Raw genomic sequence first — 16,969 nt, 5'->3', positions numbered from 1 at the left:
TGGACCAACCCACCATCTCACAGCTGATTCTCTTGAATCATTCTCCCTCAACAATGTGTGCTGCTGTTACTCTTTGGACATGCACCTCATTAGGATGTAATATGCTCCTTTTCCAAACTTTGTAGATCGTCATGCTCGCCAACGTCTCAGTTCTGTGTACAGTGGCCTTTAATGCCTTGAACTAAAATTTGTACGCTGTCAAAGAAAATCAGTAAGTCGGGATGTCTTACATCTTGTTCAAGCTCAGGCGAACATTGTATCAACATATTATTGTACTGTCAGCCGACTGCTAGGATTACTACTGCTACTATGTACTACTATTTCGTGGCTGTTCGCAATCTGGAGTGCTGACTTGGCATTTGGATTTAGCTCTGTTATAGGACATTTCACATTTATTTATACCGGTGCCAGTTGTTAACAATGCAAAAAACTATGGACCTTACATCATTATCATTATCCTGAATGGGATTTGGGCAAGTTGATTTCAGCAGCTTGTCATATTTGTGCAATACACTCGTCGTCACGTGCCTGTGTGATTTGTGGACAAGATGCCGGGTCCCAGGTCGCCGCTCGGTCCTATTGGTCGGGAGTCTCGCATGCTGGCTCTCTCTTTCATCTACAAGAAGCCGTGGTGCAAATTTTTTGGCAGCTCGGACGCCGAACCCACCATCATCGAGGTAAGGCAAGCCAACAATGACTCGTTAAGCCAGAAATGCAGAGTCACATAGATTGGCAGTCACAGTTAGGCCTAGTGTATATCGTTGCACAAGTGGGATACTTTACCATCAACATTGGCCATGTTAAATTATTTCGGAGACAGAGACAAACTTTTCATTTATGAATATCTGAAATTCAAGTCTTGCAGAGAATCAATTGTCCTTGGAGGAATATATGAACCTGCCATGCTCTCTTAAAAATTGAAAGCTTGAGTGTATGATTAGAAAACCAACCAGTCATTAAACATTTATTCATGAACATTTTTCTTCTTTTTTTGTCCAGAAAAGCAGAGTATATTTCCATGTATATATAGAAGGGAAGAATGTTTCAGATATCTTTTTCCTCTGTATCCTTGTATTTTCTGGTTAATTACTTTTCTTTTCTTTTTCTTTATGACATATTTCTGTGTTTGTTTACTTTTTTCCAAAGCAGAACTTGGTTTCTTTTAAGCAGCCAAAGTCTTCGGCTTCAATAGGAATGCTGGTACATTGTTTACTGGAATAGTGCCTTCTATAACTGATAATGTGATGCAGCTATGATTTGAAATATTGTAGGTGATCCATCATACCAAATATGAAGGAAGAGTATCACTTTTTGAGTTCTTTTTTTTTTTAGCTGAAAAATGGAATATAAGTAGACTGTATTGAGAGTTTGTAAAGTTTTACACCATAATGGACATTACATCTTTAGGTACCATGACATTCTTGCCAAGTATCTTAAAGGGACTGTACAATACTGGTTGAGGTAGGGATTCAGGTTTGTAAGATTTCTAAGCGAGATAATGAGAAACCTCTTATGAAATATAAAAGAGCATGTTATTTTAAGAAGGATTCAGCATTTATTTGATGAAAATTTGTTTTCAAATGGCTGAGATATCCCAAAAAAGTGATAATGATAAAAGGCGACAGGCCATCTTTTATTAGGCTCTCTTTGTGTCACCTTGTTTTTGGATATCTCAACCATTTCTAAACCGATTTTCATCAAATAAACTTTTGATACCCCTTAGAATTGCATGCTCTTAGACATCTCATAGAGTGGTTGCTGAATATCTCGCAAAATGTTCAAAGCTAAATCCTCACCTCAACCAGAACTGTACACACCCTTTAATCCTTGCAGAGCTCTTCTTCATGTAGCACCAGCAGAATCGACATGTTCTGGAGATAAGGAAAAAATAAGAGGAGATAATTATGATACAGTTTCGAACAATGAAAGCAGGTGAAATATGCATTGTACCTGTAGGCTATACCAGCTGTTGCCTGGCCAGAGAGCTCTGGCCGCCTGAAACATTTCATCGGCAGAATTCAGGAGTGTGCCGGGATAGACTTGCCCTAGTTGTGGCCATTCTATGGTGTTGAACTCTCTCTGGAATAGGAATATGATGCTGTCGATTGACTAGATGTTTTTATGGGTTATACAGCTCACGTGTATAAACTTTTTGTCATGTGAAATGATTTGCCATGAATGATGTGTGCTACAGGTTTTTAGAAGCTCTGTACAATATCCACTCATCTGTTGAATGAAAGGTTCTATGGAGGAAGGACATAAAGCCCTCTGGTCATGTGGCTTCTCATTCAGAAGCATTTCAGCTCTACCCAAGTGACTATGTAGAATAAATCCAAATGCACAAAACAGACAAATCAGCTCATGTTTACATCTGAGGATTAAAAAGATTAACAAGAGCATTGGTGATTTGAATGAGGTCCTTTCAGCTATGATGCTGTTAACGAATTTGCAAGTAATGATTTAAAGATGATGGTAATCAAAATTTAGAATGGCAATGATGAATTATTTCTTTCTTTGAATAGTACTCTAATATTTAATGAAAAAATATGTAACATTCAATGTTCATTCCATTTTTTTTTAATTTCAGATCTTTGATAGATCATGATAGACTTAGCCTGGCACACATGTGCATGTGGATCCTTCTTATTCTTTTAATAATCTTGCACAAATGTTGATAATGCAGGAAACAGTGTAATGCTCTTCTGTGATATTCCCCAGACACAAAATGCTAGAGCTCAGACAGTTAAAGATATTGTTTACCATTGGGAGCAGTGATTTAAAAATGTTCAAGATATCACATGCGATGCACATGTGTAGGTCAGTTGTATCACAAAACATCCTGCCACATAAAAATTGCACAATAAAGCCTAGTAGAATATAAGGAGGTATCACTATTTTTCTCACTAAACCATAACTGTAGTCCGTTTATTCTAGAAGCAATTTGATCGTAACCATTGTTCACATTTTGTATGTTTGACAATACTTTTAACACAATGCTCATGAAAAGGAACACGTAGTGCATCGCATTCACGATAAACAATTTTGTCAGAACCATGCCTTACCCCTGTCGACCATGTATCATACAGCAACATAGCTTTCGGTACATTTTATGATATGATAGGCAGGATATACCGGTCTGGTAGCTAGATCTCCTGGTCTTGTCTTGTTTAATAGCAGATTTCTGTGGAGACCTTACAGCTGTATTTGTGAGGTGGAGTAGAACACTGTGGTGCGATTAACTTGGTTCACACGTGTACAATGGTTGGGTGTTAATTGGATTTGCATTACTAGCCAATAACATCCTTCCTTCCGTTTTCTGCATGAGTATGTGTGTTGTTTTTTTCAACCTCTTTCTTTCGAATCTGTGTGCTATCGAGATGAGTTCTAGTTTTGAGACAGAATTTAAAGGTGATAGTTAGTTTCGGTTACCCTACATGTAGGTCTTTGCCAACTTTATCTGACCTCTTGTAGGCGACATGAGAAATGAACAATGGCCCTCATTCTCCGTGATATTCAAAGTAGGCCTCTAGTGTACAATGAAATGTGTTTTGCAGAAGAAACTCCAGTACAATTTTATTTAAGAGTAGTCAATGATGCAAAATTGCCTGTCAGATCGTGGATTGTGTGGATGGGCAAATGTGTACAAACTTACAATATCTGCTGAAATCACATTCCCTCACAACCACTGGCACAGAAAATGTGACTAGCTGTGTATCATGGCTATGAATTTCTGCAGGCATGGAAATTATGCATATTGAAATTATGGAATTGAAGTAAGTTATTGCAGTGCAAATCTCTGCTTCAGACCATATCTGCCGTCATAACGTGGGTCATACAGTGTATGTTTCACTTAAAAATTGAAGTATGTACAACTATATAACACTTTTTTTCCCTCTCTGGCAGTTTTGCCAAACCTATGAAGATGTGTCTTTTTAATATGGTGACTCAGACAGCTGATGAGTCTCCCTGATTTTGGCAGAAACATTCTTGGAAACTTGTTGAAGGGGAATTGCAGTGCAGTTGAAGGTTATGTAGTCAGAAAAAAAAAAGTCCGGAGTAAATTTTTTTTAGCACAGTGATGAAAATTGGTTCAAAATTGAATGAAAAATAAGGAAGTTATGAACTTTTGAAGTTTCACTAATTCTTCCCGAAACAGTTCTTGAATGGTCAATAATCAAATAGTGAATTGATGGTGTAATCCCCTCACAGCTTTGCGGCATGTAAGATTGTGAAATTTCCAGTTTTTCATTCAAATGCAAAATTATGCCCAGGTCTCAAATCCTGATATCAGACTGATCATTGTTTTGAAGTTATTTAACTGAGAATAACATTTTGTTTTAAACTTGAGTAACATTTTGTTTTCAACTTTGATAACAGAAAATTTCAGTTTCCATCATTTTTTTTTTGTTCATGATCAATGGAAAATTGTGAGGTAATAACATGAACTCATTTATTCACATATTCATGTCAATTGTACAAGAACTGTTCTGCAGAAATTAGCTGAACTTCACAGTCTCATAATTTCCCTAATTTTTATTTGGATTTTCTCTGTTGTCCTCATAAGATTTTACTCTTTCTTATCAGACTGACTTATAAGTTTTGTGGAATTTCCAATTAACTCACAATGTCTCAACAAGTCTATAAGGTTTGTCTCCTGATCATGGATTTTTTTTTCTTCCTGTTTAGAGGCATGTACTGTATGTACATGAGGGTCTGTATCATTGTGCTTTGGTTCTCCATGAAAGCTCTTTGGCATATCCTGGATTTTGATGTGGGAATGTCTGTAGCCTTGGCCCAGAAGTCCTAGTTCTTCATGAAACCTGGCACACTGAAGAATATTACAAGTACTTTGCCTATCAGGAACATATGATGCCAAAGGGGGGGGGGGGAGGGCAACAAGAAGTACACCATTAAAAAATAGCAACAACTAAAAGAGATCAAGATCACTTCTTGACTTTTCATGTTTTTCAATGATGCATGATTTAGCATTTTACAATCATTGCATACAGTAGCAGATGTAAGGGCCTCTGAAACACAGTCTTGTGTATTCCACCCCCACCCCCCCCCCAAAAAAAGCCAACAGCAACAACAAAACATAACTTTACCAAACCAAATGACTAAATATAAGAAGACAACCTTTCTTTGTGCATCAAAGTTCAAGAAATATGACTATTCAAAATGTTTTGGACAAACAACAATCAGTATAAGGGTGTGATTGAAATGGTATATAAAGAGAAAGATGGTACAATGTGTATGAGAATGGAAATGTGCACATCATACCTTCTAAATGGCTCAGCAGAGATATATGATCAATCATTAAAAAAAAGATGTCAGTTTTAGAGTCCAAAGTCATGTACTGTACCTCTTGTCCATGATTTAATTTTCCACTACATCATCACTGCAGGTGTTCCATGAGCTACAGGGAGATTGTAAATTTTCTCATAAATCACTTCAAGGTACACAATATTTCATAGTTTCTTCATGAAATGGATCGGCGGATGGTTGTGACGGATGTCCCCCCATCAAACTCTCTCGTAGATATATCTCCTTTTTGTGTGTTCTACTTTTTATAGAAAAGAGTTTTGCTCTATTGTTATATAGGCCTATAAAATGGATATGACTGCAACTTTGCTCAGAGGACGAAAAGGACAAGGACTTTAAAGCCACTCTTAAGTGGTGAGATATGTGATTTTACTAGAGACAGGATATACATTAAAGACACTTTGTAAGCTATTGTCAGAATTAAAGCTTTTGCAACAAAACTATATGTGCAATTTATTCTTGTAAGAATATATTATACAATGTAGGTCAGGGCCTCCAAGATTTTGATGGACTTGTACCGTGACAAGAGCTTGTATCGTGTGCGACACACGACGATAGCCGTAGATTGAAGGCATCCACTCGCAGCAGCGAGTGAAAGTTTAAAATCGAATATTGCCCGGCCCGAGCTGTGCTAAATGTCATGATAATTTACCATAGCCAGACAAACAGAAGTATCATGTGTCTGCCACTGTGTCATTTGGGAGTAGTTTTCCTCACTGAATTATTGCTTTCCACTGTGCAAGGGAGCCCATTTGATTTCATTTCAAAGAGGGAAAAAATGCAGTTAAAATGCAACTATGCGTCACATGAGAAAGTGTGGATGCCAGTGGATACTTCTGTGTTTTCTGCTCCGTGAATCTTGTCCACTGCAAGTCTTACAACAATGGAAATTTATGATAATCACAGCTGCCACAAAGACAATTGGTGATGACAATTGATTGGGCTCGATTTAGCATACACATGTAATTTCTAAGTGATGGTATATATGTTATTTTCTTACATCATCATACAATGTAAGATTTCTCCTTTTGTGACACAAGGCACAGGATGAGCGTTTTTTGTTGTTTTATTGAATTAAATTCTACCTAGAATTAAGTCCTCAAGCTATTAAAAAAAAAAGAAATCAAGGAAGGCTCTAGATGATGTAAATCTGAGAGGTTTAATTTAGGAACAGAAAATCAGAATGAACTGTCAAAACCGACTCCAGAAATACCAACCCAAAAATACTGAAGGAAAGCTGGAAGATGTAAGGAATGCTCTAATAATACATATTGTACCACCTGCAGATGACCTGTGGATTTGTAGACACATGTACCCGATTAAGAACAGGCCAGAAAAGACGGGCACTGCAGAACTGGAGGTAAAACTTTCGTTACATGAAGGTGGAAGAGAAACTGTTACAGACAGTTTCCAGCCGGGGTGACATATTTTTGAAGTCGACGGTAAAGGAGGGGGCGTCTGAGGACAGACCTAGATGCCATCTGAAGGGGGGCCCCCCAGCATCGTTTGATTCCTTGAAATTCAGTCTATTTTGGCATGCAGACAAGGGAGGGAAGAGAGATTGATGTCACTAGATAGATGTTTATTGACTGCTAGTGTGCTGGCATGCAAACGAAGAGAGCAACGAAACGACTGTTAGTCTCTACAAACAGCATTTCCCGCTTTGATAATCCCTGTGATGATGATAAAGGATTGACTGCGATGGCAGTACAGTGCACTCTCGTTATAATGCGGATGCAGTTGTAACAAAGCCCTCATTATTATAATGAAATAATCATTTAGGTCTCCAAATTATTGTCTGTAGTCCCATATCTTTTTATAGTGTATTGTTCAGCTTTTTAATAATGTTTCGAAATAACGAAAGAAAAATGCTGGTTCCGAGGACTTTGTTGTAATGGGAATCCCCTATACAGTGTGAAAATGTTTTATTTGAATGATTCGCCATTTGTTTATAAATGATGTGAATCTGTTCTGATCTAATCGGACATACAAGAAAATAAAGATGCTTGACATGTATGTAGTCTCAGTATTAATGTTCTTGTCACTTCAATGAAAAGAGAACACTGAGCAAAAATTGTGTGATCAACCTGTTCCATATGTGATCCTGAAATTCTCATTGACTGTGTACAGAGCTACCCAAATTCCATTGGCAATGAGGTGAATTTCCATTTCATTATAAAACATTACCAAACTCCCTAAGTAGAGAATGGAATCTGCACAGATATGAATAATAATCTCAAAATGCAGAGGCACTAGTGTAGTGTGTTCTTACTTGCTTCCTTTTTTAATGTCTACCTTACAAATGAAGAGTCTGCGTACAAGTCCTAATTGGTAATAAAACAAAAATAAGAGGAATCTGAATGTATGAATTTGTGGGATTTGTTGTTTTGGTGCTTTTTCACTGTCCTATTTGGAAACTTGATTGAGAATTGTATTTCAACAGAACTAGAACGCCCACAGCATGTTTTCTGCCTCTCAGACAGTGTTGTTGCTGGCACCTGCTTTCAGTAGTTAATGTGCAACATCTACCCTTCTCTACCAGTATTTGTTTTCTTTAAAGAATGCACCTATCCTACACAATCCAAGTACAGTTCGACCTCGATTATCCGGCCTCCTTTTATCCGGAAATCTCTATTATCCGGACGTGTTCATGCAGTGAATTACTTTTTTGTTTCCATCCAAAAATTGAGAAAAAACAGTGACGTTCATGGATCTATTTCACTAATTTCATAAGATGTGCATGATAGGTTTCTCAGTATCTAATGAGGTAAAACATGTATGATTTTTACATAAAGATATACTTCATTTTTGTGAAGAAGGGACTACAATTTTGCACAGGCTAGCATAGATTACACGACCATTGCGGGGTACGCTACCTGTCTAGCTGCCAGTGCACTTGGATGGCAGCTATACATTAACATTGTGTCTCCCATATCCGGCCAATTTGCTTATCCGGATGAGCGCCGGTCCCGACATGGCCGGATAATCGAGGTTGAACTGTAATGTATATTTACATTTTTTTTCTCTCTATCTGTCTTCATTTGCATATTTGAAGCATTTGTATTGTCCAGGAGTTGGGGGCTTGGCTACCATTGTTTCAGAAGCCAGCCTCAACGAGACCAATCACCATTGTGAAAGGCCTGGTATAAAGTCCACTTGAAATGTCAATATTATACCAAGGATTAAGTCTGTTGTTCTGTCAGAACCTAGATATTCCAATTTGTTTCTGATGTGATTTATTTGGTCTGTTTTTATTCTGACTCTTATTTGGGCAAAACAGATGTGAGCCCAGCTGTAAAATTTTTGAAATGGATAATATCATCAACACTGTTATGTACATTGTTATTGATCTGTAAAAGAAAGTACATAGGTTGTATGATGTAGAAACAATTGAGTTTAGATATTTCCCATGTCATTGACATGTGACATGTTGTGTGTATTGTTTGGCATGTTTGATTCACAGGGAATTCCGACGGTACTGCTAATCCCACTTCCAACTCAGTAACCAGCGCAAAATATGCATTTGCGTCGTGTATCATGGTCGGACTTCTGCTGTGTGGGTTGACACATACTCAGTCATGTCTTTTACCCTAATGGGGTATAAAAACAAACAAACAAACAAACAAAAACGACAAACAGAACATATCTTCTGACGTCAGTGAAATTAATGCCACCCACTGCTCTTATTCATCTGTTGTACTGAATTAATTTTTGGAAGTATATGACAGTGTCTTAAAGGATTTTGTGTAAAAAGGCTCATCCCCAATTTTGTGTAAATGCCTGTGCAAATTTTGTTCCCCTAGTGAGGATATGTTGTGCTGGATAATGCAAAGGGATCGAAGCAGTGCTGGGAAGGAAGCCGTGGAGGATTTGATGACGCGTTCCGATAATTGATTTTAATCAGTTGACTGTTCTAAATGCTGCGGCTTCAAATTTCACAACAAATCTCTTGAGTGGGTGGAGAGGGAAGTGGATTACAAAGGGACTCATAAAACTCAATTCCTCCTGTTTTTGTCTCATTCGTTGAGGCTGAGAGCATGTTACCATGTGACCATGTTGCTATGGATACTCCTATCGCCATGGAGATAGACACTGAAAGTGGAGCATGGCTGTGCATGCCTTTGGTGGGGGCCAGCTGGAGCTGATGTGATTACGATAATGCCATATTAATTATGCCCACATCGCAAGTCCTGTCAGATATTAAATGTAGTCATGATTCTCTTTCCAGACAACATTGGATCTGATCATCTGTTTGTGAAAGTTGAAGGATTTGGATTCTTGCCTGGGAGAAGAGAGAGATTTTGACCGAAACATTCATCCCCTGATGTGAAAGATTTTAGGGTCTGTTCAGATGCCTGACACGAAACAAGTGACGTAAAGTTTAAACTGCATTCCTACTGTGAGTGCTTCAGTTCGAGGATAGTTGGCATATTTTCCATCGTTTCAACTCATATTCCAATAACAAGTTGTGTGTTTTATCACAATTAAATTTCATATCATGCAAGAAGAATTTATTCTTATTTGTAGACCTTTTTATGGCAAAGCAGTATTGTAAACACCTCAGACAATTTTAGGTTCAAGATTGAGATCAAGAGTTCAGAGGTCAAAGGTGAATTTCATGTGTTTGAGCCAAGACCAGAGCAATGTTTTCAAATGTAAGAACTAATTTGCTATGGTATAATTGCCTATGTATGTGGTTGCTTACGCAGCCAAACCTGCTGTAGTGTAACTAGTGACTTGGCCTTTAAAGACCACCTGTCCGGAGACCTCTTTTCCTTCTGGCTTTGATGGTATACTGTACTAACTGAATAAACATGTTTTGCCAAGTGTGGATAAGTCCTCTGAATGTAGGCCATAGTTTGATTCAGCTGTTTGAACATTCTATATTAATATGTGATTATCGTTTAAGGGACACAACAGTTTTACACTTCTGATTAGCCTCCCATTGGTACTATGATTAGTAAAAGTGGCAGAGGCAGATCTTGTTTGATACCTTTACTTCCCAAATGGCATAGATGTGCGAAAGTTACAACACAATGTGCACGTTTTCATGGTGTGTACATGTAAGTCTCGAATAGTGGAGTTGCGGAAGCATGTATAGCATCATGTCCATCATGATCACCATGATATAAAAGTGCATCATGTGATAAAATGAACTTCTTCAGGATAAAACAGTGAACAGACATGTGGTGATAAGAAAGTTGCCTGAGTGTCCTATTTTTTTTTTTTATGAGAGCTTTGATTGACCCGGCAGAGAATACGATTTTGTAATTCAAAACTCGTTGGATAAGAACCTGTTGGTTATCAGAGTATTGGTGTCATTGATTTCTAGTGTATTGTGGAGCCCATCACAGGGATGGAGAAATTGATTATTTTCTTAGCACTTCCACTGAAAACTCGAAGGATGACAAATCATGCAATTACTGTTGGTTCTTACTTGGGCTATTAAAGTCTTAGAATACCTTCGAGTGAAATGGTTAACTTTGTGTGAATGATCTGGCATGGAGTCTAAGTCGTTTAGGTTATATGTTGTGAGTTGAGAACCAAAAGGGCATTATCGCAATTTTTTTGGGGGGGGGGGTAATTGAATTATTGGTATCATTTTGTAGAGCTTGAGTTCATCTACAGTATGACATCAATTTTAAATCATTTTTATTTTCAGTAAAATGTAAAAAGAAATTAAAACCACAAGAGAGCTGTTTTGTCTGATATTTGGAACAGTGCTTAGAAATCTCCCCACTTTTTGGTGAAATAAGCTTTTTATGTCATGAGAATTGATTGTTCCGTTTTTAGTAACGCTCAAATCATTGAACACGATAGCACCCTTCTGCTTTTCAGCTGACGATATGTGTGCTTTAGCCCATTGTGTCTCATACACGCCTTCCTGTCTTTGTGTCTACGAAAATAAGACGTATCAACACAGCACCCACCTTCAGCATCTCTGAATGTGACTTTCCTCTTGACTTCAAAAGTGCTCCTACTTTCTTGAATTCATTTGTTTACATTGAAAACAAAAGGTAAAATGAAGAAAAAAAAGACAGTATACAAAGTATGAAGTAGATCAAGTGGAATGGTTGCCTGGTGTTTATCTCGAAACTCAAATTAGTGTCTTTATCTCCAAAGTCATATGAGTAGTGGTGTAATAGCTATATTTTCATATTGCTCCCCCACCCTTTCGCTCTTAGAATATTTAATAAGTCAATAAGGTGCATTAGGAAAGGACATCAATAATTTTGCTGTCCAAGGCTCCATTATGGGATATCAGATACAATGCAGTGAAGTTAAAAACTGCATACTACAGTGTATATGATACACAAAAGTGTGAGGTAATATGGATTCACGTGCATGCACGAAAGTTGTGAGGTCAGTCCTATCACCCTGGCCGGCACATGAACCAGAGACGCCTGCATCTCACAACCTGCATATCTTTTATGCAATGCTCGCGGTGTGAGATCGGCTTCCACCGGTAAATGCCGGAAGGAGGGGAAAGGGGGGCAACAAGTGCTTGGAATAGAACCCGGATAGGGGTAGGAGGGAGAATTAAAGGGGGGGGGGAGAGAGAAAACGAGTGAGAGAAGAATTGAGAAGATGGAAGAAAGAGTCAGAGATGGACAGATCGACAGAGATGGATTAACAGAAGGACAGAGGAATATGTGATGGGGACGTCTTGAGCCTGTATGGAACAAGACTAATGCTTCCATGTCATTGAACTTTTAATCAACATACATACCATTTGTGCTCTACGTCTGTCTTTTTTTATGGGGCTGTAGTCAAATGCAATGCGTAGCTTCACATGACTCCGAATTACATTTCGTTGAGGAGTGACAGAGAGTATGATGTCTGTTTTACAATAATATTCTTGTATGAGAAGAAGCATGCTTGTAAACAGTATATTGTTCATACACACCAACATCTCATTTATTACAGATGTCTTGTTGGTTGTAGTACACTTCTACATGCTCCATGTAGTAAATCATGACACCATTGCCCCCCACCTGTCTCTTTTTTGGGACTCCCTTCTGCGTAGCATGTGGCTTGGTAGCATCGTGAATATGTTTTATACATTTGAAGAATTTGAAAAAGACAATGAAAGAAGACCGGTAGAGAATGGAGTGGTGATGCGATGTAGTACAACAAGAGAAATGAGCATGATGATCGTGCTTGAGGATGCTATGGTGAACTTTTCAGGATTGAGGAGGAGGAGGAGGAGGAAGAGGAAGAGGAGGGTCACTGGACTGAGAGACATGTAGATTTCTGGCACTGGAAAGAGAAGTATAGAGGGGTAATGAAAGAGGTGATGATGGGAGACGATTAGAGTGTGAAAGAAGCTGAGAGATCAAGAGATGGGTAGAGGGGGAAAGGGGGGGGGGGGTTAACAAGTACAAGGTGTAGTTGGAGAGAGCAAGATAGAGCTTCCAGAGACCCCTCTTTCAGACGAGAGTTTTCTCGTATAAAATATGTACGTACAACGTATGGATGTAGCACGCTTTTTCCCAACTGAATGCCTGCATATCTATACGTCATTACAGTATAGCACATTTTTCAAAAATTTTTTTTTTTAGTATCGTTTCGTATGATTATGCTATGACCGTACAACATTTTTTAAACGTCTGAAAGCTTTTGCGTATCCATACGTCATGTAAGTGGGTGGGGCTTATTCGCAACATGCGCTTAGGGCCCGACCTCTACTACAGATGAGTCCAGCACAAAGTATAAACACGAAGCGCAAAACTTGCACAGAGTTTGTTCTGCGCAATGGAGAGACTTGTACATTTAATTGAGCTTCCCATGAAAGCTCAACTGAGCGCAACGTCTGAATGCTCCCATACAATTATCGAATAATGGGTGTTACGTCTGAATGGTCTCATATCAATATGTTGTGTATATATCCATACATCGTATGAATACACAAGAAGTCGATATGTTTGAAAGGACCCTTGGTCAGTTATAGGGAGATTATGAAAGAAAGGTTTAAAGAAGGTATAAAAAGAGATTGATGGAATGGATGATTAGGGAGGAGAGAAGAGAGAGAGAATGTGAAAAAGGAGATGAAGAGATAGGTAGAGAGATGATGAGGAAGAAAGACCCCAGCCAATCCTCCTTGAACCTGACGGTGAGGATTCGTCTTCATCTCAGCCAGGCCCTGTGTCGTTCCCCCCTCTCTCGCTGCGCTGCGTCCTTGAACACTTGATGGCTGTTTTGACACATTGTCACAATCTTCTCCTGTCTCTGTTGGTCCTGTTCATCAGTTTGCTAGTTTAAAGGATCAGTCCACTTTTCCAACTGATCTGGCCATGGTTTCCATCAGAGTTGATGGAAGCAAAATGCCGGAATCCTTTTTGAGTACATGTTGGCAGCCTGTTTATTCTCTAAACCATGCGATTTGAGATAATATTCCATGTCTAACAGTCCAATGTGATGGAGCTCAGGTAGATGATATGATGTTGTTGATATAAGAGGTTTGCACAGAATAGCATGCTTTTTTGTAACTATTTATCAGTTTCATATTACTGTTGTTTGTGAGGAAAAAGATGAAGAAAGCTTCAATGGGATGTGTTCGATTGCATGGTATGAATTGATGTATGGATACAGAGGTGCATCTCACTTCTCTCTCAGAGATCTTAACATCTATCATGTGGTGATGAGAGAAGGATCAAGTCTTTAAAGAGCCATCACAGCAAGAGGCTGAGGAGGGCTTTGCAGGACCGTGCCGAGATCTTCTCTATCACATGTAACCCGGTACAGCAAGACTCTCTGAGATGGGGAGCATTTCACTTTACTAGGCCAAGGCACCGAGGCATTGTACTTCTGTGATTGACAGCAGCATACAGATAAAATGAACTTCATTACATGTATTGGCATCGGTCTGCAGAGCGGCAGATCCTGGCTCTACACAGCGGTAGGCTGTGGTATCTAGTTTGCGCCAAGGGTAGTCATAACTGTAATGTATGTACTCGTAAATAAGCTCATAGAGTTATGCTGTGTTGGCAGTATTTCGCTTGGAGTTTTCTGACACCTTTCCTCATGCGAGAGTGATTGCAACATTTGCCGTGTCCAGAATGCGCCAATTGGGACGCTGACTTTTCGTCGCATCTTCCATTTCACTGCCATCGTCCCCCCTATTATGCGCTAATCTACGGACAAATTTGCTGAGCCGACAGGAAAGATAACTTTCCACTCGCCTCTTCCAATATACCTGTAATTAGCGCGCATCTGGCTCCTGTTTGCTCTCCAAAGTGGCACTAATTAAGTTTGATATGCTCTCCAAGCACCCCTGCTCCTACTGAAAAGGCCCCACCATGTGCCTGCCCATGTCTCAGCGTGTATGTTGTGAATGTCCGTATGGGAGGGATCGTTGGATTATGACAGCGTTCTACTCACATGCCACCACTCAGTTGTCTTCAAGACATGTATCTGCTACCAGCCACGTTGGGTTTGTGCAGCTTTTTTTTTACTCTGGACTTCAGCTCCCAAGAGGAATCTAATTTCCGGCGTTGCATACATGTACGTAGTTCCAGAACATCGTCCAGAGGACAGTGTTTTCTACAGACGAAAGTTGTACGGCACTGAGGCAAAACATTGTCTTCCTTTGATTGCACTGTCGTTCTGATCCCTTTAAAACACACAATGGCCTGCATTCTTGCTGATACGGTGAGTACTCTCAAGCTTGACTTCATGTTTAAAAAACCTCACATAGCATGTTTTTCATCAAATCTGGCATATTTGTATCCAATTGCCAATGTGGCAACAACATAACCGCTTCTACTGTTCAATATCCACACTTGTTGGTTATGTTTGCAGTGACCTTGATGTTGGTGTGTGTGCGCTTGCTCCTAGAGCCATTCGGTCACACCAGAGGAGAACAATGTTTCTTCTAAGTTTCCGAGTAACATCTGCCCACTCAGTTGAGTTTTCTAAAATTTATATGTGCCAGAAAATATCTTGATTCTCAAGAGTCAGATGTGATCTTATTCCTCAGTGTCTTATCATGAAATCAGATGTCTGGAATGATTCATGACCAAGTCCCCTCGTGACTTCAGCTTGTCTCGGTAAAGAGCACTCCTTTGCATACTGGCCGTTCCATTGTAACATTAAACTTGCAATCGTATCACTTCTGTTGAGTCATGGCAAAAGCAGGCGTTCAGGGAAACTCATTGGAATGGCTCTCCTTAGAGTCATAGCTCATGTTGTTAGTCGGGCCTGACCTTCTTCTGCTCCAATTTTATGTGCAATCAAGGAACGTGCTGTCCATCTTAGACTCGGAAGAAATCACTTGCTGCGCCCCATGATCAAATGCGCAGTGATAAATTGCTTGTGTCGATACATTAATGTGGCTGGTTTGCAAAGCTCAAGTTGGATGATAGACTTTTTCGATACAATTTACGTGTATATTTGTGCGGGTTGGAGAGGGTGGGATACCGTGCAGTAATTCAAGACAACATAAAGACAAGTTTTACGTAATAGTTTCGTGATGGCAGCTTATCGTCAAAGATAAGAACATGCCCCCTTAACTATGATGTGCATCCACATGATGAAGGTAATCACTGATGGTAGCTAATCACCGATGATAAACTCTTGCCCCCATAAGTACATGTGTATGAGCGAGTCCCACTCGATGATTGAACCTCAGAACTGGAAGAAATATACGCATGCAGCGCTTGCGAAACCTGATGATGTGTGACGACACAGCTGCGTACGACATGAACTGGAGGTTGACCTGGAAGCTGAGGGGTAGGGGGTTCATGGAGAGGTCTAGCTTTTGAGTTCATTGATGGTCATGTCCACACGACGCCTAAATATGAGTGTGGACAATTACAATTTCAATAATTTCAAACTACATGTAGTTATTTCACAGTGCTTTATATCACATCATCATTCCCCCCCCCCCCCCCCCCCCCGTGGCTTGTGGATCGAGCGTAAACCCTGAGGGATTTTGTATTTCTTGTTCAGTAGTGAATTAAGATAGCTAACTTTCAATTGCATATGGTACTCAACTATGAGCCTATCGTCAAAGAAAAGCTGAACTTGAAGTCAAAGGGACCTCATGTTAACGTAACTAATGATAGAAAGAGATTGGAAATGAGCGAGAGACTTCAGGCAGTTGATGAGAAAGACAAAAAACAAAAACAAAGAGATTATGTAAAGTGAAGGTGGAAGAAGAAATAGGCAGAGAGAAGGCTAAGTAGCAATAAATGACTGTCATAAGTTTGTGTATGCCATAGACAGCTGACACATTAATGAGAGGAACAGAATGAAAAGCTTGGATGGTTGGGTCACAGAGAGGGTAGACTGAGGACAAAGAGAAAGTGTGTTAGGTATGTGACCTTCATACAGTACAAAAAGGTGATATGTCCTCTCCTTAGATGCACAATTGCTTTAGTTTAATGCCTTTTGTAGTTCTTTTATGTTTGAGACATTTCTCCACAGAACAAATTGAAAGTATTTTTTTTTTAATGTTTGAGATATTTCTACAGAACAAATTGAAAGTGGTTCTTTTATGTTTGAGATGTTACTTTTAAAAAAATTTCAGAACTTTTAGGAGTTAATGCCTTACTGCTGATTTCCTGTATTTTCTTTTTATAAGTGCATTCACCAAACTGTAATGTGATGGTGCGTCTACATCATGCAAGTCACAATCTACTTTTCT

At 39.2% G+C, this 16,969-nt stretch overlaps 1 protein-coding gene across 1 annotated transcript in view; it reads left to right on the top strand.

Annotated features, from left to right (window-relative positions):
- The first annotated feature begins 439 nt into the window (after nucleotides 1-439).
- The window catches only part of LOC139722278 (uncharacterized), a 91,632-nt gene continuing 75,102 nt past the window's right edge, over nucleotides 440-16,969 (top strand). Inside the window, exon 1 of the mRNA XM_071633587.1 lies at nucleotides 440-677. Within this exon, the coding sequence (XP_071489688.1) occupies nucleotides 549-677 (129 nt within the window). The 5' untranslated portion in view covers nucleotides 440-548. The remainder of the gene's footprint in view (nucleotides 678-16,969) is intronic.

The sequence above is a fragment of the Diadema antillarum genome, unplaced genomic scaffold (assembly GCF_040938485.1).
Source record: "Diadema antillarum isolate AM-2024a unplaced genomic scaffold, OU_Dant_1.0 scf00000162, whole genome shotgun sequence".
Taxonomy (NCBI): Eukaryota; Metazoa; Echinodermata; class Echinoidea; order Diadematoida; family Diadematidae; genus Diadema; species Diadema antillarum.
The sequence above is the reverse complement of the archived record's forward strand: the minus strand, read 5'-3'. Positions and strand labels throughout refer to the sequence as shown.